General features: G+C 33.2%; 1 protein-coding gene across 3 annotated transcripts; it reads right to left on the reverse strand.

The window, feature by feature from the left end:
• Window positions 1-38: 38 nt before the first annotated feature.
• LOC114177946 (E3 ubiquitin-protein ligase UPL6-like) lies at window positions 39-17914 on the reverse strand. Of its 3 annotated transcripts, none has more exons than XM_028063560.2 (26): window positions 17370-17914; window positions 13947-14044; window positions 13663-13790; window positions 13259-13370; window positions 12243-12423; window positions 11266-11451; window positions 10836-11018; window positions 9965-10031; window positions 9621-9736; window positions 9251-9534; window positions 8804-8900; window positions 7663-7806; window positions 6969-7052; window positions 6801-6887; window positions 6506-6646; window positions 6260-6385; window positions 5927-6025; window positions 5665-5732; window positions 4754-4820; window positions 4021-4191; window positions 3827-3916; window positions 1811-1891; window positions 1408-1481; window positions 1254-1325; window positions 1054-1134; window positions 39-421 (listed from the first exon to the last, which is right to left on the reverse strand). In XM_028063560.2, the coding sequence occupies exons 1-26, from the start codon at window positions 17526-17528 to the stop codon at window positions 355-357; spliced, it is 3063 nt and encodes a 1020-aa protein (XP_027919361.2). In that variant the 5' UTR covers window positions 17529-17914; the 3' UTR covers window positions 39-354. The 3 variants fall into 3 exon arrangements, with proteins under 3 accessions (XP_027919361.2, XP_027919360.2, XP_027919362.2); XM_028063559.2 differs by having other exon boundaries at window positions 1054-1143; window positions 17370-17912; XM_028063561.2 differs by lacking the exon at window positions 3827-3916 and having other exon boundaries at window positions 1054-1143.
• Window positions 17915-22866: the final 4952 nt, after the last annotated feature.

Consider the following 22866-nt stretch of genomic DNA (forward strand, 5'->3'; position numbering starts at 1 on the left):
CCCTTCAAAACCTAATTTCCAGACTCACCACGCTCAAATGCAAAAGAACAAAACCTCCGGGTGAAGTTTTGCTTTTATGATCATAGAAAATAATCAGGAAAAACCCTGCCAAAGTGAATTTCACAAAATAATTCACATTTTAGGTATTTACATTTAGATAAAAAGACACAAATTGGCAATCAAGATTGAAGAAGACAACAAGTATATATATACACATACATACAGTAACACATGATATTTTTATTCAGCTCTATCCATCCGATTATTTGCCCTTTCCTGTTCCACTAATCGTCATCGGAGTCATTCTGTACCAAGCTCAAACCCTAAAGATATCGTAAATTCCACTTCATGCTTCTAACTTAAATCAAAGCCAGCATCGGCATTTATGGCATACAGTAGTTTGGTTTCCAATTGCTCCTTACTGAAAAATGTTTTGTCAGGGGAAATGATTTAGAAGAACCACCAGAAACTACTTCAACAATAAATAATATGAAGAACAAGGAGATGATAAGTCATACAGGAACTCTGCTGAATCATAAATAATATTTTAAATGCAAATTTCTCTAAAAATCCCGTTCCAATTGTTTTTATCTCAATACATACTTTTCCAAAAAATAAAAAAAACACAAGGATGTTACAAATGCTCCCCTCATTCTTGTCAAATTCAAATCTACCGAAAATGGAAAATACTAATTATAGTTAGAAAACAATCTACAAAGGATCTATTTTTAACATCAAATGGATATCTCTATCCCATATATCTTGGACTTTTTTTCTAAATAACTAAATATAAAACTCACTGCCTGTAGCACCAATAATGACTCATTTAAAAAACCCTGCTCTTTTGTCAGAATAAATTGTTTCAAACATAAATCCAGCCAATCAATGTTAGTTATTTAATATACTTTACAAAGAGTAAACCTAGTATCTTAATTTTCGTTCAGCATTAACAATTCATATATCTCCAATTCTGGCTGTTCTAAGAGTCTACAATCGTAACTACAGAAACAATTTTATATCAGTTCTGCAAAGGTAACCTAGCCTAGGACAAACCTTGTATAAGGCGGAAGCTTCAGTAGATTCATACAAGTAGCCGATGTTGGTAATCGGTCAAGTGATTCCTCCGCAGCATTACTGGAAGCCCTACAACGAGAAACATTAGACAATTCCAATCTGTGTCATCCATGTCTTCTAGATATGCTTAGTAATGCTAGAATTAGATATCAGAACATAAATGCTGGAGCTGCATTCACCTTTGAATGCAAAACAAAGGTTCAAGATTTCTGAAACCAAGCAATGGCCCACGAGAGCAACCTGTCACGAACCTGTAGAGATGATAAATTTATTATCCATATTACGATCTGTCAAATAAAAGGGCTCCCATTCATGTGTATTTGTATTGCTTACTTCAAAAATTTCTTCCTGTTTTCCAATGAAAAGCCTTTAAGAACTTCCCAAAACATCTCAATAACATAGTGGTCCTATTATAAGAAACCACACGTTAGAATTCAATAATGTCAATAAGAGCAATGCCTTTTAAGCTAAATGGAGATTGTAGCGTCATCATCAGAAAATTAATGATTGAGATTTGAGAGGTAAAAATCGGCAGTGTATATAAACAGAAAAAAGTATGCTACATGATCCACAAATTCCTCAAGTGGATCTTATTGAGTTTAACATGCATTTATTTTTCATTACTGACTACATGGATCTTATTGAGTTTAACACGCATAATATCCACAAATAAATGCTACACGCATTTATTTTGTTCCTTACTGACTAAAAGCACAAAAAATGCCAGAAGACTTACACTATTATAACCTCCTGCATAGTTGGTGTGCAGCCGCAAATCATCAATATCCAAGCTGTCAACTGAACCTGATATCAGAAGCTGTGGAAAAAAATGATGTCAAGCAAGTTGGACTCCAATGAAACATATAAGTGTAGGATAAAACTAGTTGAAAATCACGTCCAGAAAAATGGCAATAATAAATACAGAAGTTTAGGATAAGATTTAGTTAACATTGTAATAACTAATGATAATTAGGAACAAAATTAGAACTTAAGATAAAATTCAGTTTTACAAGGTTGGATTATTATATACTTTTGTTGTTGAATACATCCTTAACCACCACACAAGCAAATATCAAAACTAACATGGTTACAATCACAATTAAGATTGAGGAATTGTGCAATTCCACAATTTCACACAACTCCGTTTCGGATCCCATGCATGATTACGACAGAGTGAGATCCTGTAGATTGTCGAGCAAGATCATCCAATCCTGTTCTTTGGGTCTTGTTCATTCTACTTCCAGATGCTGCCTCGCCTACTTAGGTCAATGGATTTTGAGTTAAAACGCAAGCCCAATTTAAAAAAAGCCACAACATTACACAATTTCACACATACTATTCCCCTACTTGCCCTACTGCATAGCACAACTATGAACATTACATTTCTCCTTCTTGAATCTTGTCCACTAAGCAACATTGCAAGCCACTTACAATCACGACACTGACACATTTTTTGCTTTCACATCTCCTTTTTGTTTGCAACAACCTACACAACTCCTTGTTCACTTTTGTATATCCTTCACATATTTTCCCTCTAGAGATGTTGCTATTAGGAAGTGAGTTTAAACTTGACTCATTCTCACACAAATAGGCTTGTAAGGTGAGGATTTCCCTCACTTGTAAATTCTAAATTGGTCTTATTTTTAGTCCACACAAGATTTCCAACACACTCTCTCAGTTTGAGGCATGGACATCTCATGTATGAGACTAGATATTTTTCGATGGTCCGTTGGTGGGTGACACAATAAGCCTAACAAACCTTACTAGGATAGGCTATGATACAATATTAGAAAGTGAGTTTAAACCTCACTTATCCTCACAAAATCAGGCTTGTAATGTGAAGTTCACACATCACTTATATATTATAATTTAACCTTATTCCAAGTCGATGTGGGATCTCCAACATACTCTTTCACTTTAAGGAATGAACATCTTGATGCGTGTGATTAGATATTTATGGATGGTCTAATAGGAGCCCGATAATTGTGGCATAATATCCTCAAAGAACTTGACTAGGATAGACTCCAAATGACTTTGATATCATCTTAATAAGTGAGTTTAAGCCTAACTCATCCTCACAAAGTCGGCTTGTAAGGTGAGGATTGCCCCCACTTATTTACTCTTCTCTAAATTGGTCTTATTTCTATTCAATGTTGGATCTTCAAAAGTTGGCATTGCTTCTATCAGTGTCCTCACAGAATGTTCACCCTAAGAAAGTGGAAAAAATGCTTTAGGTAGTAGAACAATCTTGGTTTGGAAGATCGGATATGTATTGATGGAGATCCAAGAAAAAATCAAATCAAATTTTGTCAAAAGACTAATAAACAGGACTTTAATGCTTGAAGCACCATTAGACAGGAACTCAAATGGATGTAATTCCATTCATTGATAAGTGGGATGTGGAAAATGTTGAAGGAGACAATGAGAGTGTTGGTTTAAATGATGCTCCAAATTCAAATGAAGACAAGGTGATGCGGAAAATGATGATGTTCTCGCCATCGCACCTCTAGAGGAGGACCTTTTATTGGAGTAAGTCTATTGTTTAGGTTGTAACCATCTATTGTTCTTTGTCTTGGACTTCCAGAGGTCTGTTTCTTAAAAATTAGAATCTATATAATCCATTGCGAGTCCTTTAGAATTCTAACCATCATCTCAATTTTGACTACCTTGATCAAAAACCAAGAATAGAGTGGGAAGAGAGAACAACATAGCTTTGAAGACCCAAAATTGGACAGGATTATTAGAAAAAAACCTGAAGTTCATGTTCATTAAACATATCAATCCAATCCTTCTGAATAAGTTGCTCAAATCCCCTCAAGAAATGCGAACTCTGTTGGCGTATCTGAAAGCACAATTGTTTTTATTATGTTTTAATGATTTAATTGCAATATGGCATTATTTGTAGTACAAAATGCAATACAATTACTTTTTTCAAAAATACTTTACCTGAAAATTCAAGCGGTGATTGGCTACAAGATGAATAAAAGTAATAACATTCTCATTAGTGACACGTAGGTTTCTTCCCCCAGGAAGCAGTTCCTCCTCTGTTTGTTCTCCATATTCATTATTTACTATAACAAAGTATAGTTCCAATTCCGAAATGTCTCCCTTATAATGCTGTTAGTCAAACAGATTGCAAAGGCAAAATTGAGTCAATAAGAAAATAGAAGCCGTCCTACAGATGCATATTTATTGTATTTTCTGAAAATGCATTCTAAACAACAATATAGAAGATAATTTAAATCAGCTGGTTGCATTAATCCGAGATATTTAATTCATCTAATTTAAATGAGTTTATTCTTGTGAAATATATATTTAATTTCAAAAATTAAATAAATTTTGAAAATATTATTTCCATTACACAAATTAATTACTTCTATTTTATCTACTTTCAAAATTAATTTATACTCATTCTAATTAAAATACAACCATGGGCATTTATGTAATTTTTTATATTATAAGATTACTTCAATTTTTTATTTCATATTGATCAAATCTACAACAAACTTTAAACTTGTTTCCCCTCATTTTCCACTCTCTTTCCCTTATTTCAAATAACCTCATTTTCCACCGTCGTTTACTTCCTTTCTTTCCTTTTCCACTCCCCTTCAATCCAAACAAAGATAAGACTAAGGCAGATGCAAGTAGATGAAAGTGCCAGAGATTGAAGTGACATTACCTTGAGGAAAATGAGATGGCGATACAATTCCGGGTCCAAGGAGGGCAAGTCATTCAAATAGTTGTACCTGGTATAAGGAAACTAAAGGTGTAAGAAAACGTGAAATAGATAATCCTATTATAAGCATGCAGTCCCTCCTTAATACATACTACTGCCCTTGTTCGTCTTTTGGTATCTTTCCAAGGCCGTGGCACATGAACTAAAAAGTATAATTAATGTTTTACTTTTTATAAACAAATTATCCAACTTCCTATGATACACTTTATCCATCTTATTTGTCATTTATTCATTCCAATTTCTCGAGAAATGCATAAAATAGTTAGAAATTAGGTGTCAAAACCAAGGATAAAATAGGAAAAATATTATCTTGAACTTTTCAAGTTAAAAGGAACAATTTTCTTTTCAATAAAAGGTTTACAGATGAAAAGGAATAGAGGTTGAAAAAGGACTTCAACAAATCCAGAGCCAGCTCATTTGCACCACCGTAGCAATATTTTATATATGCATTTTTAACCTAAAATATCTATTTAATCCATGAGAAATATTTTAATAAAGGGGAAAGGGAACAATAACTCTCTTAACAATGTCTAGATCATACAAATGATTTAATTGCTAAAGTCTGAGTTCAAATTTAAAGTTAATCTTTTTGCAAGTTTGTTTGGATTTTTTTTAAAGACCCAGTGATACCCCTATATTAACCGGAAGTGCACAAGGTTAATTAAAATGCAGAAATACAATTATCCGTCTACAGCTATACAAGATATGAAGTCACATTTGTGAATCTCATACTAGTAAAAGCAGTTGTAAGCAAGAAAAATAATGTATGAAAATCCAATATTTGAACACTTGAACTAATTCAATTTAAATGAACAAACTACCTAAAGCAGAGCAAGAGACTCCTTGAGTCTTACTTTTGTTTCAATTTGCTCAAAAAGAATGTAGCAAATGGTATATCAACCAGAATCCCTTCAAACATAGCCTGCACACGCAAGTAGTAACTGTGAAACAAAGTTCCAATTAAGTGCAGGCAGTATAGTTATAGGAGAAATACCGCTCAAATAACATGACAAAAAAGATAGAATATCAATTTGAAGTAAATTCAGGTATCTAATGTAAAGGCCTACTTTATTAAAAGAGAGAAATTAAAAAGGGAATGGGAGAGGAGGGGAATACCTTTGCAAGAAGAGTACCAAGGAAGTGGAAAAATTGGAAGTGTTGTTCATGTATCATTCCGGATCCAGGATTAGGATAAAGCAGGTGATCTGCTGTTTCCTAGATGCATTGGCATTTAGTATGCCAAGAATCAGTAAATCACAAGGAAAAAATAAAAGGATAACAACGGCAGGATTACAAAATGAAGTAACTTTTGTCAATCCACCTATCCAATTGCATCCATATTCACACTCACTAATACTTCAATAACCTAGATTCTTTAATGCGGTCAGCTATATACATAGTAGAAAAAACCTTCAAGTTAAATATAAACAACAGCACAATATTTCTGACCTTAAATAATCCATACTGCACATCAAAGGCAGCACGTGTGATGTTCTCCATGAAATCTTTGAATATTCCACCGCCATCAATTCCAGCCTCTTCAACTCCAAATTCATTGACAAAAGTCACACGGATCTGCAAAGCAGCAAAAAGAAATTCACTCTCATATAAAAGGAGGACCTACTAGATCCCTCAAAGACAAAAAAATAGGGAATGAATAACAAATAAGAAAATATGTCTTAGAAAAGGACTTACCAATCCTCGAAGACTATCTTCTGTCAACTGACTCATTTGATTATAAGCATCTTCCAAAATACGGTCTCGTTTTATTCTGAACCGATTCCTACTAAATACAGCCTGAGATCCATGCCTTTGCCTAACAGCAGCTAGTTGAGACTAAAGAAACAAGAAATAGTCTATATTAATTATCCATTGACATGTTATGTTATGATACAGGAACTCCAAAACCTTGCTTGCAGTTGCAGCTATCTACTGTAAATAATACAAGAATAACGAGAAATCAAATCAAAGTCAAAAAAGAGATTCTTACAGAGTATACTTTAACCCTGCTAGTAAATGGTATCAAGAAAGGGGCCTGTTTCAATATTTCATTTGCTCGCGTATTTTCTATTAAAGCCTGTGGAAAAAAAGGATTATATTATACAAATAGAAATTCCCGTTTCCATCCTATAACCATAATCAATGAAAGAGGGAATACCTGAGAGATAAATAGGTCATTCACACCATCAGCATGGAAGTTACTGGGGGATGTAAACTGCCGTCTATTGTTCCAATCTTGCAGCTATGGAAGAAATTCAAAATGTAAGACAGAAATATAATAAAAACAATTCATATAGTATGGTTATTGGTGAAATTTGACATGCATGTCTCTTTAAAAACAGACAGAAAAATTTTTAATACAGAAAGTGGGGACAGTAAGGACTTTTTTTCAAATATTTATTCAACAAATTTTAAAAAAAAAGGTGAAAATAAAGTGAAACTTTTGGAAAACGTTCTCAAACGAACAGACTTGATGAAAACCGGAAAGCCTTGGTATCTCTTTTTCTTGTGTTGACAGAAGAAAAAAAAAGTTACTAGTAATAGTGAGAATGGAGAAGATGGCGACAGCATAACAAAAGAGATGATAACTATCCCAAAATAGAATAAGGAAGAAACAAAAAAAAAAGGAAAACAAGATGAAATAACACTGCCCAGTCTCTCTCTGTTTGCAAATAAGACAGAAAATCCTGCCAAACACTCATGAGCATAGCATAGAAAAGCCATAATACAAACCTATCCTAAAGCCAAACCCTAAGAGACGCCCTTGTCATATAGATATCACTTTCTCTGTTTCCAAGCAAAATGTAACAAGGAACATGATATAAGATACACGACATGTGAGGTGTTTCTACCTGGGAGAGAAGCTCAGAGACTGCAATGCTAACCCTCTGTTGAATGGCCTGAACGAACTGCCCCTTTCTAACTGAACTATTCGGAACTGATTTTACTGAATTAGCTGATGTAGTATGATTCACCCACAGTAGCTGCCACAGAACCTGTGAAAACAGAAAAACTATCCAGAATTACTTGCAATTGCAAAGGTCACATTAGTATCCAGAGCTTCTGCAGAAAACATGTTTGCAATATATTCTGGGTCAATGCCACCAAAAAAAAAATAGCATACAATATTTAGGTTTAACTCAATCAATGTTGTCAAACTCATTAGTATACTCATAAACTAACAAGATGTCGTGAGTTTTGGTGTGGTGACCAAGCACGCAAACTTGGTGGTGGCATGGAGATTTCACAAATAGTTGCTAGATTGTGACCTTGCATTCAAAATTGGAGGATCCTGGGTCCCTTCAATCCTGAATGGAACCTGTGTCGACTTGGTTTTTTAAACACAGCACCATTTCCCTAAGATTCGCCAACACAAATGATAACAATTTCGCCATCTCAGCTATCAACCCCAATGAGCTCCATCACTCTCATATTGCTATTGCAGGTCTTCATCATTCATCACATCACCGTCTCCAACCCTCCCATCACCATCATCGTCCTTGTCCAAGCTCCCATTGACAATATTGTCAACCCTCGTGTGACCATCACCATCCCGAATTGTTATGGGTGCACAGCATTAAGGTAGCTGGCTTTTGGTAGTTGTTGGAAGTGTTCTGATTTGATATTTCTTTGTGATGTTTTTCCCCATTATTTCTTCTTAATGTTATGTTATACCCTTCATTTATTAGTTCTTATGAGTTATTTTATGACTTATAAACCGATTTTGAGACGCGTTATGAATTCGATCTTAATATTTAAGTTATTTTTGTTGTTTATATTATTTTTAATGTATGTGTATAAGGTTTTCTATTTGCATAATTCTTGAGTCAAGTCACGATCTTTTATTCCCCTTCTGGTCCTCTTGCGATCCTCAAGTTTGAGAACATTGAACTGAACTCAAGTACTTCATTCATTAATATAATATCTTGTCCTATTCAACCACAAAAACTGTCACGAATTTCCCTACAAAAATAAGTCCTAAAAAATATCTACCTGTCTCAATATAATGATGAGGGTCCTAATATCCTTCAGTGACAGCGGTTTCTCCTGCTCATAAAATTCTTCATTATCAACAATCATAAGCATGTGCCTGATAAGAGAAAAATAGGATACAGTATAATGATTTAGATCACAGAAGAGTGTTGAATAATAGTTTCATGAATTGCTCAGGTTAGAAAGAACTCAGAAGGTGTATATTTTATATTGATTCAACAGTTAAATACATATAAGTACAACAAAGGCAATAAATACAAAACTAACAAATCTGTAAAATCATGTAACCTCCTTTGACTTCAAATGATAGTCATGATGACTCATAAGATCCATTTCCAACAAATATATTCAGAATTAAAAGAAGTTAGAAAAAAAGTTCATGGTGAGCAGAGGGAAAATTTTCATGTCTCAACAACTATATTAAGACAATGGCATAAAAAGTTTTACTTGTAGACAGGACAGAATACAGCCAGAGGTAACAGCCAGCCAGGTGCATCATTTGAGGTGAGTGATGACCACTTTTGGTTCTCATGACACTTCTTTGTAAAGTTCCAAAGGGTAATAACAAGTTCAGTTCTGTAAGCAAGCACAGTCATAATCCGTTCAAGTGGCAGCTTGCTGAAGGTAACATGCAAAAACCCACAAACCGCATCAACAGCAGTAACTTCTCTATCATTGGGTCCATAATCTGAATCATTGACAGATGAAATCTCTTTAAATAGTATGTTTGTCTGCACATGTCAAAAAGTAAAAATCTTGATTAAATTTCTAATCAAAAGATATCCTAGACACAAATGTCATTTGCAAGAAGGCATACCAGTTGTAGAAGGAAGCGAGGATTTACGGCATTATTAATTTGCTGCTCCAATTTCCTATCTAAAGCTATTTCCATGACTTCATCTCCAGTCATATCATCTTCAGCGCTCATAGAACCTGACATTGCCACTCTAAAACTTGTTAGAATTTTGAACGGATTGAACCTATTCCCAAAAAGCTAACTTGAGAGGAGGCTTGCAAATTCATTGTAAGGAGTATTTCCCTGTTATTTTTTTTAATAGTATATTATTTTATCAAAAAATAAAAAATGATAGTATTATTTAATAACGAGGTAAAATCTTCAACTAAAAAATAGAATACAAGAGGAAAACATAATTTCTCTACCATTGAAAGTTTTTGCAGATGGGAGTGCCTCCAGCAAAACTGTAGTGACACCCGCAAGGTCTATTGCCTGAAAGGGATCAAACATTGATCAACTTCAAAGCTGAGTTAAGTTATTAAGCAGAAGTTTCAAATTCAACTGCATGGCAGCATCGAATAATTTAAATGGCCATCACTGCAAGCAAAAGATTCCCGTCAAACTAAATAATTTTTTTTAGATAATTACAAAGTGACATTTTGTCTAGAAAAACAGTTTTTGCCTAATTTCCCAAATTTGTGTAACAAGTATCCCATCCTATAAATATGCAGAGTTTGGCCACATTTATAAATGGCAGAAAAGAAAATCAACTGATCAGGATATGAAAAGGCAGGTTTTGTAATAATTATGAATCTGAATGTTGTGCAAATACAAGATGTGGGTTCCTACAGGATGTAAAAAGTCACTGACATTTGATAAATTGTAAGAACTTCGCTCCCGTTCCCCACCACAACCAAAATCATTTAGCTGAAGGTTAATGGCCCATGGTTGAACAAGACCAATGAAGGATACCACCATCATCTTACAAAATGTAAAACAATTTGACTCTTGTCTTCTCTTCAATAGAAGTTGTGATATGAACCTAAAAAAACAGAAGATATGTAATCCACTCCTTGTAACTCTCTCCTATGCCATAATAAAACTGCTTTTATGTAATAAAAGAACCGAAAGCAAAATCTAGTAGACATCACCAAATCAATTTTAATAGAAGTAAAAAATCAAAGTGCCTAATGCATATCCACCATGAGATCAATCTCTTCACTTACATAAGTCAAAAAGGGATATGAATGAGGCAAATTATAGCAGATGGCATACTGCAGTGAATAAGCTCCTTACCATATCAAATGAACAGACAGGATGAGACAAAGCAACTCCAGCAGTTTCTAATACATTTCCAAGCATACAGGCATGGCTAGGAAATTCATTTGATATATCCTTAGGTAGAAAATTGATCAGATTTTGCCCAAACTTTGCCATTTGATGCATGTAAAATTGGCTCAGGTCCTCTGCGGCAAAAATCTGTGTACCAATTCAAACATTTAACAAGACTTGCCAAAATTTACCTATATAAGATCTGTAATGCTGGCAAACATACACAGCATTCACCACCATTAAGATGTATAGAGACAGTGATTTTTTTCTTGCTTAAAGTTTACCTTCAACATTTATGAAAAGGTAGACATTCTTGATGACTAATACATTTCTTAAGCTTCCACTTATTACAAAGGAAAGGAACCCCATCAAATAGAATAAATGAAAAACGTACCTGTTGTAAATTAGGGAAAAGATGCCACAAAAAAGGAATGGTGATGATTTGAGACGCAAAACTATATGTTGGATTAATATGTGAACAGATACATGGCTCCTGACCAGCGTGACGTACTACAGCCATAAGCACACGCTCCAATGATGAACCCTTGCCAATGGAAAAATAATTCTCTGCATCATTACCCTACAGGGAATCACTTGGGAAGTTTAATGCAGGAGAACGATACAATACCTTATCTGAAATGACAAAACTAGAAAGTATAACATAAACAATATTGCATTGGATATTTAATCAATTAGCCTAGTTCTTCTTCTGGTGAGCTAGGATGCCCCCAATCAACATCTAGTAGAGGAAGAGGGAAATTCATCAGGAGAAAATATTTTTTATAAGCTACAATAGAATACAGTTATTAATTACAAATACAGTAATTAATTGCAAGTGCGTTGGATTCTAGAGATCTCTTTGTAATCGATGCTTTAGGGTTAGAGTTCTCTATATATTGAGGCAAATGTAATGTGACATTCAATTAATTCAGTCAAATCTTTTCTCTCGTACAATTTAATCTTTTTCAACTGTAGATATTAAGAATACTACAGAAAAACACAGCAGAAATAAAGGAATAAGAAATATCGACAGCTTCGGTGGATATTTAGAAATGGGTGTTGTCCTTGCTTATGTTTCTTTCATGACAATATTGCAAATTCCCCCAACTTTATTAGCTTTTTCTTTAAAACACACAACTAAAAATGCAAAAAAACTAGAGAAGCGAACATTATGAAGAAATTTCACTTAAAGACAAATGCACTCTAGTCAGATAACACATTTAGAAAACAAGGATCTTTCTTCATCCACAAAAAAAAAAATATAGACGGAGGAAGAAAGAGTTAACCCACATTATTATTTTCCCTTGCTTGCTCCCATATTTCTCAAATACCTATCAAATTATGAATTAACTTGATTCTGAAAGACATTACCTTCCCTGTAAGAATGATCTCTCTTAGTAGGCCAAGTGCATTGTTTCGAAAGAGATATTCTACTATCTTACAGCTCCATGGCAATTTGGAATCAATTAACAATACTAAAACCTCCAATAAAGGAACAGCTGATACATTCAATTCCTCAGGAGTCAACAAAAGCTGCCCTTTTAGCTGATTTCTGTCCACATAAAAATTAAGTAAGCAAGGTAGCAAATAAACCCAAAATACAAAGTAGCAAAAATACAATGATTTTTTCAGTTAAAAAGAATAAATGGTACAGCAACACAAAGACCAAAGGCAAGAAACAGTCCACGAAGATTACAACTTTAAGGTTAACTTTGAAATACTTGCATAGCATCCAATCGCCAGCGTATATGCACAGGAGGGATGAGACATTGTTTATCTAGTGGCCATCATATATGACATTTTGTATGATTAGTATTTTTCATTATTAAAGACAAATGGAGATAGGAAATGTGTCCCACATTGGCTAGGATCATGGCAAATACTCATTATCAGACTTGGGCAATTCACAGGTCACCCAAACTCCCTACTTTGGGGTTAAATTTAGTCTTATTCTGTTTCCTAATATGTATCAAGGTCTATCAAGCCTCAATGTTGAGTTAAGCAACTTGCAAATGTTAAATTCTAACCTCATGCTCCAACTATCCAGTCTTGAGAAAGATAAAACCTAGTTTGTTGTTAATACTAATAAAGTTGTAATTAGTGCTTATAGTCAAAACCACAACAACCACAATAGAGAAAAATTTATTACATAATATGAATAAATTCGAATTCATGGCACGTTGCCATGCGCTCTTCAGCAATACAAAACAAAAAACCATCATAACCAATGTAACATGAACAAGAGAAAACCTCGTCAGAAAAATAAAATCGTAAAATGATATCATTTTCATAGTCCAACATGAAAGAGAATGGAAAAAACAAGTTAGATAATTTTAGAAAGCCAGAAACTCAGAAAAATTGGATCAAATCATGGCATGAAAACCAACCTATTCCGATGCAAAGCATGAATACAAGCTTGTACAAATCGCTTCACTTGGTAGTTCACCAAAGCACGGGTGGAAGAGTAATCCACCCCTGCAAAAATGTTCACAACGTCCCCTGTTGCAAATATTTTAGCTGAGTTTAGTGGCAAACTCTTGGGGGAAAACACTGGAAGGAACACAAGAATCTAAAATATTTCAAACTTCTAGCAAGAACCAGACCTAACAATACCAGCATAGTTTTATAAAACACTTCAATACCTGTGTTTTTATTATATCATACAAAGAAATCCAGAAACTAGAATACAACCTTTGTCAAATGACACAATAATAAAGAGATCACAATTTTTTCCTCAAAAGAACAATACAGAAAAAACTGTATTTTGAATGGAATGCTGATTTTGAATTACCATTATTTTGAACAAACCACCAAAGCAACCGGCAAATTTGAACAAGAACTAAAAAATCATCACTATCGTCTGCCTTAAAGAAATAGAGGAACTGGCAGAGGAAATCAGAATCTGGACCAAAAGAATTCCTGAATGCACAGAAGATGGCGTTCATTTGATTAGAAATGGTGCAATTTACAAGATCGTACCAAACTAAGCTGCGATATTAATTACTACAAAAGCTTATAATAAAGGAAATGAACAGTATTCAACAATTATAATTTGTAATGATAAAAAGATTTCACCTGTCCACATTATGGCAATATTTCCCATAGACTTCATAGAACTGCTCTCGCAACTTAGATTGTTCAGTTTTGACAGCTTTTCTTCCTCTGAAGCATTTCTGTAGCTAGAATCAGTCAAAAATTTGCTTGACACATAAAATATTTTTGACTCCTATAAACATCATGTGCCTTCCCAGCGTATAGAGACAAATTTTAATAAACTACCACAGTACACACAGCACATCAAACAAACAGGCAGCGAAACTTCAGGAACTACACAACATGCAATAATGCACCCTACTTTTCATTTTTCATGTAGCAATGAATATTCAGGAATATTTATAAATTTAAAATAAAAAATATTCTGAAACCAAAAAATTGAGAAATACCGCCAACTGATGCCGAAATTAAAAAAAGCAATGCAACTTTAATTAAGATTTAATACACTGTCGTGATGCCCAGCATAAATCGACAAGAAATATAGCACCAAAATTTTATGACAGATGTGCAAGAACTGAAAGTATTGAGCTAATAAATAACTGGAATCAAAATCTTGTAATATTGAAATCTTGAGCAAATTATACATCATTAATGGATTCAATCAGTTATATATAGCTTATTACATTGTAACCATGAAACAACATCAAATCATTCATCATAAAGTCTTGATGCTGAGGAGGCAAAGTGATATAGCCGGAAGTAGCGTGAATCAGGATATTGGAAATTTTGTTAAGATATCTCTCCTCTTCTCTGGAACTCAAATTTCGTACATAATTTCCCCATAAATTGTTTTTTTATCGAATTTGATGTCCTGAATCTTCTTGGCACTTTCTCTTCCCCAAAAGCTCGAGTATCAGAGAAACTAGTGAAGTAAAGTCATTTATTCGTTCATTTAATTGTACATATCTCTATCGCAAGTCAAATAGTTAAATTGGAACTAGGATTCGTCTGGTGTATTTAAATCCTTTTTTCTCTCTTTCTGACTCAATCACCTAGATTTAGAGATTCAAACACATTTTGCAAGCCTCAATCACATTGTAAGGTCAAGTCATTCATTTTTACAACAAAGTAAAATAAAAGGAATAAGCTGTTACAAATTAGTAATAAAATGCTCTTTCTCCTAATGATCATGTGGAGGTCTAGTTCAAAAAAAATGTTCACTTATTCCTGCAATGTAAGGAAGCTAACTTGTCATAGTGTAATAGTTGTTATAATAACTTGTAAAACAGAATTCAGTAATTCTGTTGTTTAGTTAATTCTGGTTTTTGTTAAATCAGAATTATAAATAGACTTTGTATATGCTTTTAAAGAATAATGAGAGTTTTCTAGTTTTGTGTAAACCTCTACAATCTTCCTTTGGAGTTGTGAGTGAGTATTACTAGAGTGATCTAGGAGTTACATGAGAGTGGTGTGGGTTCTCTTTACTGTTAAGGGAGCGAGAGTGAGAGTAATATCAGTTTAGATATTACAATTGGTATCAGTTGCTGGGAAGACAATGGTGACTAATAGAGAATAGGAAGTTAGGATGGATTCATATGAAAAGATTCTTTCTGATAATCAAGAATCGGTACAGCAATCTTTGGAGATGATTCAGAAATCCTTAGCAGACCTTACAGCAGCATTTGCAGCTTCCAAGATAATCAAGACATCTATGACAGATGAGGAGATACAAGATGAATCGGTAACCACAGTTATTTCACCGCTGAAACGGGCCCACATTCCATTTCCTTCATTTGATGGTTCTAATTTTCGTGAGTGGAAAGCTAAGGCAGAGCAAATTTTTGAATTAAAGGGAACCCCTGAAAATCAACGAAGTCGTTTGCTGTTATTATCGATGGATGGAAAAGCTTTTGCCTGGCAAAGGCATTACATGCAGAATATTAAGAACACGGGGAAATCTTGGCAGCAGTAAAGCCATGTGCTACTGAGTACGTCGACAAAACTGTTGAGGTAGGGTCTGCACCAGTTTCTAGTACAAAAAATTATCCTATTACTACTTTAAATCCTTCAAGTGGGACACATTCTGCACCTAAATCAGATTCCACGTGTTCAAGTGTCCAACCTTTAAATCGTAAACAAGCGAGTGAAAGGATTGCCAAAGGTCTTTGTCAGTTTTGTGAGGAAAAGTGGGATAAAGATCACAAGCGTACATGTAAAGTATGGGGTAAGCTGAATGCTATATTTGGAGCATAAGATCAGATCTCGGTGAATCCTTCAAGGGATACAGAAGATGAACAAAACATTGAGTTAATTGTAAATAGTTTAAAGATAGTTCGGGAGGCTGATTCTTGTAATACTTTGCAAGGAATTACATGATAATAGATTTTTTTTTCTCCGAAAGCATGTAAAGGACTTGAGGACAAGTCCTGGTTTGAAGGGGAAGAATAATTGTAATAGTTGTTATAATAACTACCTTGTAAAACAGAATTCAGTAATTCTGTTGTTTAGTTAATTCTGATTTTTGTTAAATCAGATTTATAAATAGACCTTGTATATGCTTTTAAAGAATAATGAGAGTTTTCTAGTTTTGTGTAAACCTCTACAATCTTCCTTTGGAGTTGTGAGTGATCATTACTAGAGTGATCTAGGAGTTACGTGAGAGTGGTGTGGGTTCTCTTTACTGTGAAGGGAGCGAGAGTGAGAGTAATATCAGTTTAGATATTACACATAGTCTCATGGGACAGGGGGCAATTTTGTTGGGGGGTTTTGGAGAACCAAAAATCCGTGCAATTTCTTATGAAGAATCTCTAAAAGGCTTTGGCGAGAATAAGAAAACAATGATTTTATAGCAGTATGTTGTTTTCTCAGTTCTTTGCATGTAACAACTAACAGGTTGGAATGAGTAAGGGAATGCATATTAAGGGAATGATTTTATATGGACTTTTCTTTAGTGCTGCACTCGTAGTTATTTCAGTAAGGGAATGCATATGTTTGAAAAGAGATTCGCGAGCTTCATGGATTTCATATTCAATTTTAGTTTGCCTTTTCTTTTTTGTTTTCCTTTTGAAAGAGGATTCCCTAACCTTCCTCAGATGTACTTTCACTTCTTTCCCCTTAACAATATTCTTTTATATCGAGAATAACAATAACAATAATGAGGTCATCTATGAATATGATAGCACAGTAAAACTACCGAAAGAAGCTCGAATCCTTATTTATGTGCTTCCTTAATACCAAAGTACTATGACATGTTTGCATACCTAGACACTAAGCCAGAATACCTATCACATCATCACTTCTTGTATCATACTCATTCTAATGAAAGGAGTCATTTAGTATTGCAGCAAAACTTGTGTATATTAACACATTTTTATTGGTAAACTTATCCAACATTACAATGAGAAGAATTTAGAAACCAAACTCGGTGGCGACTGCAGTGTAGAAACAATGATATGCAACCAAATTGCAAGACTAAAAGCTAAAATCAACCAAATGCACTTCAACCTGAATTTTGAGTACGGCAGAGTTCTGCTGGCGCAACCACAAGCGCCGGTTTCTTTCAACTCGCGTCTGTTCTAGAAGGTTCTTCCGGTCCCTTTCCTTTGAGCTGCGACCACCCAAATCGACACGCTTCCGCGTAGAAGGATCGCCGCTGAAGAACATTTTTTACCGTATTTTCTTCTGCTCGGCCAATTCACGCCCTAGTTTCCATCACAACTAAGATCGCAGCATGCAAAACGCGTTTAATTTGCAATGAGAGCTCACTTCAGTTGGAAGAAAGGGATTTAGCCAAAAAAAGTTGCCCTAGAAATGGAGAAAACTTGGAACCGTGTTCTTTGGTGCAAGAGGAGAGGAAAGTCTCAACAGTAATAATGAGAATTCTTAATCCAATAAACCGTTTAATTTAATCACCGCCAAGTAAATATAACAATAATAACAGCAACAATTGAAGGGAAAATCGGCGTTTGCGAATAGAAGAAGAACGCGTAATTTTCCTTAGCTTTTCTCGTGTTTTTCCCTCCCCCACTTTCCAGGAACGCTGGGTAGGAGAAAAGTCTACCAAAAAGTTGATTTTTTCTTTTGAAAAATATTTACAATGACTATCAGCAGTAATTATTTACTGCTACATCAATGTGGCAACTTTAACTATTTTTATTATAAATGTGGATAAATTTTGTTAACTATTTTTATGAACTTTCGGATTATTTATTTTGAAAAGTTTTCGAAAATACTTTTTGAAATTTTTAGAACATAAAATTTGGAATAAAATTTCCACAACGTAACTTCTAGAATAGTACTTACGGAAAAAGATTTTCTGAACAACTTCCCAACTGGGATTTCTAGAACATAAAATCTGGAACAAAATTTCCACGACATAACTTCAAAAATAGTATTTATGAAAAAAGGATTTTCAGAAAAAACTTTTCAAACTCAATTTTTTCGGTAGGAGGTGCATTTAGTAATAATGATGGTGTAAAAAGCGAAAGCATTATTGTTGTAAGAGTAATATATTGCCTTGAATTCATGGTCCAGCAGATCTTAAGAAAATGCTTCCTCGAATTTCATAATTTCTTGTTGTCAGTGGTAATATTAAGTACTCTGAGTTATATAATTTGGGAGTGGTTCATATTAAGTACTTTGAAATAATATTTTAAGATTAATTCTACTTACAAATTGAAACTCTAAAGGAAAAATAATAATCTTTTTAATCATATAATCCCTAGTTAGAAAAACATAAGTTTTAAATTATACAATTAACAAAAAAAAAACTCCTATAAAATTCGTAATGTCGAATCCAAATAAATATTATAAAGTGACATTTTCACAATAGTCAATCCAGAAGTGTAATTACAAATTTTAGAATTAGCATGTTGAGATAGACTTTTTTTATTTCTAAAGTGGTCAGTCTAAAAAAATATTTTTTCATAAAATGCCCCGTATTATTTTTTATTCGGAAGTGTTCCACATTCCCGTGGGGTACAGAAGTAAAAGTTCAAACTTTATGATATTGAATCATGGATAAGGTTATTTCTTCCCGCACCGCTATATTTTCTTCCTGTACCCATATAGTTCAAAGTAAATTCTCAAAGTATCTTTAAATTAAAAAATATCAAAAATTAAAAGTGAGATTACTTTCCTTAGAAGTTAAGAGACTGTTGTGTATGGTGGTGGTGTAGAACATGTGCCGACTAGGTCAAAAATATTTACATTTTTCATTTTTAGTAATTTTTAATTTAAGGGTACTTTGGTTATTTTGCTGAGCTATAGGGTGCAAGAAGAAAATATGGAGGTACTGGAAGAAATAGCCCGTGGTTAATAGTACAGTTTGCAAGATACATAAGTATACATAGTACGAGTTTCTTTCTAAAAAAGTAAGGATTCAACTCTTGTTGAATTCAAATTTTGGTTCATATTGAAAAAGTTGTAAATTTTTATTTATTTTGGTTGTCCATAATTATTCTTGAAGGGGCAAAAACAAACAAAATATAAAAAACCAAAACTTAAAATGTGTAAACTTCATATGGAACAAAACCTAAACCCAAACATGCATTTGGTAAGAAGTTGATGAAACTCGTAACAAGTTGGCAGAAAAAGAAAAGCCATGGAATGACTTTGGTCAGTTACTGCAAAAATGATCTGATACAAAATAATTAAGACTCAGTGCTGCATTCTAATTCAATGAGCAACACAACACTAACTGCAAAAAAAAATTGTAATTTATGGCTACAATGCTTACCTAGCTGACTCACTAAACATTATAAGAATGCAACATTTTGTTATTTGACCATTTTATTTGTTATGACCCTCTTCTCTTTTGACTCAGTTTAGCCTTATCTGGTTGCTTTGAATGTGAAAAATTGACAGGTTTAAGATACTTGCAGTGTTTTGACCATTTAATAAAATCGTTGCATGTAACTCCTCCATCATCATCCAAATCAAACTTCCATCTAAAACCATTGTTGCTAACATTTTAGTTTAAAATAACATCACAACACAACATGCATTCATAATTTTACTCAAATCATGATTCGATGTTGGCACTAATGAAGTGCACCAATGATGTGCTTTGGTCAGCTTCATGGATACGAGGATTCATTAATGTATTTTCCCTCTTGCTGTTAAAATAATCAGCATGAGAGATGAGCAGTTACTTGTCAATATTTTATGGAAAAAGAATCAATCTTTTAGAAAAAAGTTAAGGATTTGTTTGGAATTCTCCCAAAAAAAAAAATCATGAAAATAAGAAATATAAAATAATATATGTGTTTACTTACTTTACTAAAAACAAATTACGAATGAAAATGGTTCGTGTTTACTCTCTCCTTCTTTAGTCTAAAAAATATCTTCCCATTACTTGTGTCACTAATTAACGAGTATGCATGAAAAAATATTAATACACGTAAACATATGTTTGTAATATTTTTCTAAAATAAAATTTGTAAAATTTAAAAGAATGAGAATTTTTCAAACTAAAATAACTATAAAATATTATGCATAGTGAAGATATTCAAGAGAGAATGAAAACAACAGAAAATATAGATTTTTGCTATAGTTTTGGTTTGATATATATGTCTCCTATGTGTTGATATAGCGTTTACGACCATGTCTAAGTATGTATACTTATTTTTTTTGTTGTTGTTATAATGTAAGTATTCAAACATTAGAGATTAAAATTACAAATTAGTTATTAGATTAAACAATTACCTAAACAAGTATTTATAATTTTTCTTTAAATTTATTAGAGCTATCAAAATGGATAACCTGACCCATTTAGTAAGTTAACTAAACCTGACTTACTTATTAACGAGCCAAAAAAATTTCAACCCGACCCGACCCGACCCAACCCATCGCGGGTTAGTGAGTTAAACAGATTGGTTAATGGCTCACTTAATTAAAAAAATATAATTTTTTTTAGTTGAAACTAGATTATAATATTAATTAAAATCTAAAAAAACTTTAATACAATCCAAAATACAAACCAAAATCACAAAAATACAAATTATCTATGTGTTGGCTAAAAAAAACAACCTAACATGACCCAAATACAAAGCCGAACTTAACAAAAAATATTTGTGTGACCCTTTATTTGCGGGTTTGTGAGTCAACTTGGCTCATCACGGGTTTAACCCGGATGAGTTGGGTTTTAGATGAGTCGGATCAAAAATCAACCCGTATTACAATCTGTAAAAAAATTTCAAGTCAACCCGACCCCGTGATGAGCAGATTCACTCGTGGGTTCCAACCCATTTTCATATCTCAAAAATTTATCCATTCATACTTGAAATGTTGTTTACATTATTACAACTCAACAATTGTTTACATTATTTGTCTCCCTTTTATATCAGTGTAGATTTCTACATTTGTTTTTGGGATTCATGATTCTACAAAGTAGTGTCCACAGATAAGAAATCACTCGACACAAATCATTATTAGTTATTATAATAATTACTACAAATATAAACTTTATTAAAACAATTAAACTCTTTAAGATAAGAAATGATGATATATTAAGGACATATGATAAAACCAGTCACAAGTGCTATCTTACCAGATTAATTCCTACAACAATAAATAATTTTTAAAAAGAAGATTTTCTTTATTTACAACCAATGCCGAAATTTATATGTGTAAAAATGGTCAACGATGGTGTTTGATCACTTAAGGAAAAACTTACACATGTAACATAATCACTAACTAGTGTTTCTCAAACAAGCAATAACAATCGATGAGCACAAGAAGATCGAGTAACATCAAGCAAAATGACAAATAATTAAAAATAATAATAATTATGAAAAAAAGAAAGAGTTTCTGGTTTAGGGCCAGCCATGAAAGAGAGAAACGAAAAAGGAAATTTCCAATGATGGCATAATGGGATTATGAGAAAATGTATCGAATGAATTAAAAGTAGAAAATAGTGTGTTCCAAAGGACATGTCGTTTTTACAACGTGGAGTTGAGTTGATAAGTGCCATTGAATCTGGACTTGCTATATACCTTTCTCCAAATCTCATTCGTATTTTTTTCCACAAATTTCAAGACTTTCATACGTCACTTTCTCAAGCTTTCTCTTAGTCACAACTTGTGTTGTTCCATAGCCACCTCGTCTTAATCTTCATCTTTTCCCTCTTTATCTTTATCGTCTATCTTCATCCTTTTCCATTTTCGTATTGTCCCCCTCATTGGCCAATAACAAAAAATTCCACAACAACATTGCTTAACTAATGAAAAAGGAAAATTCCATGAACAATGATTTAAACGAAAGAGGACAACATGTGCAAATAATTTCATTTTTAAATCAAGATAATTATTGGACATCTCACATTTCAAATGTATATAAACAATATGTTCGAAATTCTATTTCTATTAAAGATAAAGTGAATATTTTCTTATACACCCATTTTTTATATTGAATTAGACTTAAAATAAATTTATTATTAGAAATAGTGATATTTTAGTTCGACGTAATACCTTCAAAGTAACTCCAAATTGAAAAAAAAAAGTGATTAAACAATAGTTCGGGAAAATAAAAGAAAAAGTAAGCATGAACAGGAAAATCGAACAAATAGAATAAGAAGGTAATTAACAAAGAAGTCGGGAAAGAAAAGAGGAAATGAAAGGTTGAAAACTCAAATAAGTTAAACTTTAAATTTATTACAAAGAGATTTATTTGATTTATGTGTCGTCTGTTCTCCGATCAAACTACTCACAATCCATATACTATCTAGAGAAAATGGGTTCCATCTCGTGAGTCAATCCAGCACATTACGAGTTTGAATTGAGTCAAGTTAGGTTGAGAAAATTTCATTTTTTCAATAATGTGTTGAATTGAACTCGGCTCACTTAATCCACATGTTAAACATATTCAAGCCGATTGAAGGTGGGTTGACCCACGACCCATTAACAACAACACCATTAATTTTTTTATATTTTTTTAATTAAATTATATATTACATCTAATTATATAGATTCATAATTTAATATTTTTAAATACTAGAATGTTG

The sequence above is a fragment of the Vigna unguiculata genome, chromosome 3 (genome assembly GCF_037176805.1).
Source record: "Vigna unguiculata cultivar grain cowpea cultivar isolate G323 ecotype 2 chromosome 3, ASM3717680v1, whole genome shotgun sequence".
NCBI classification, from domain to species: Eukaryota; Viridiplantae; Streptophyta; class Magnoliopsida; order Fabales; family Fabaceae; genus Vigna; species Vigna unguiculata.

Coding starts and splice junctions, on each gene's coding strand:
- LOC114177946 (XM_028063559.2), bottom strand. CDS start 17,528: ATGTTCTTCAGCGGCGATCCTTCTACGCGGAAGCGTGTCGATTTGGGT. Junction 11,019..11,265: donor TTTTCCCTAATTTACAACAG/GTACGTTTTTCA, acceptor ATTGGTACACAG/ATTTTTGCCGCAGAGGACCT. Junction 4,821..5,664: donor TTGAGCAAATTGAAACAAAA/GTAAGACTCAAG, acceptor TCCTTATACCAG/GTACAACTATTTGAATGACT.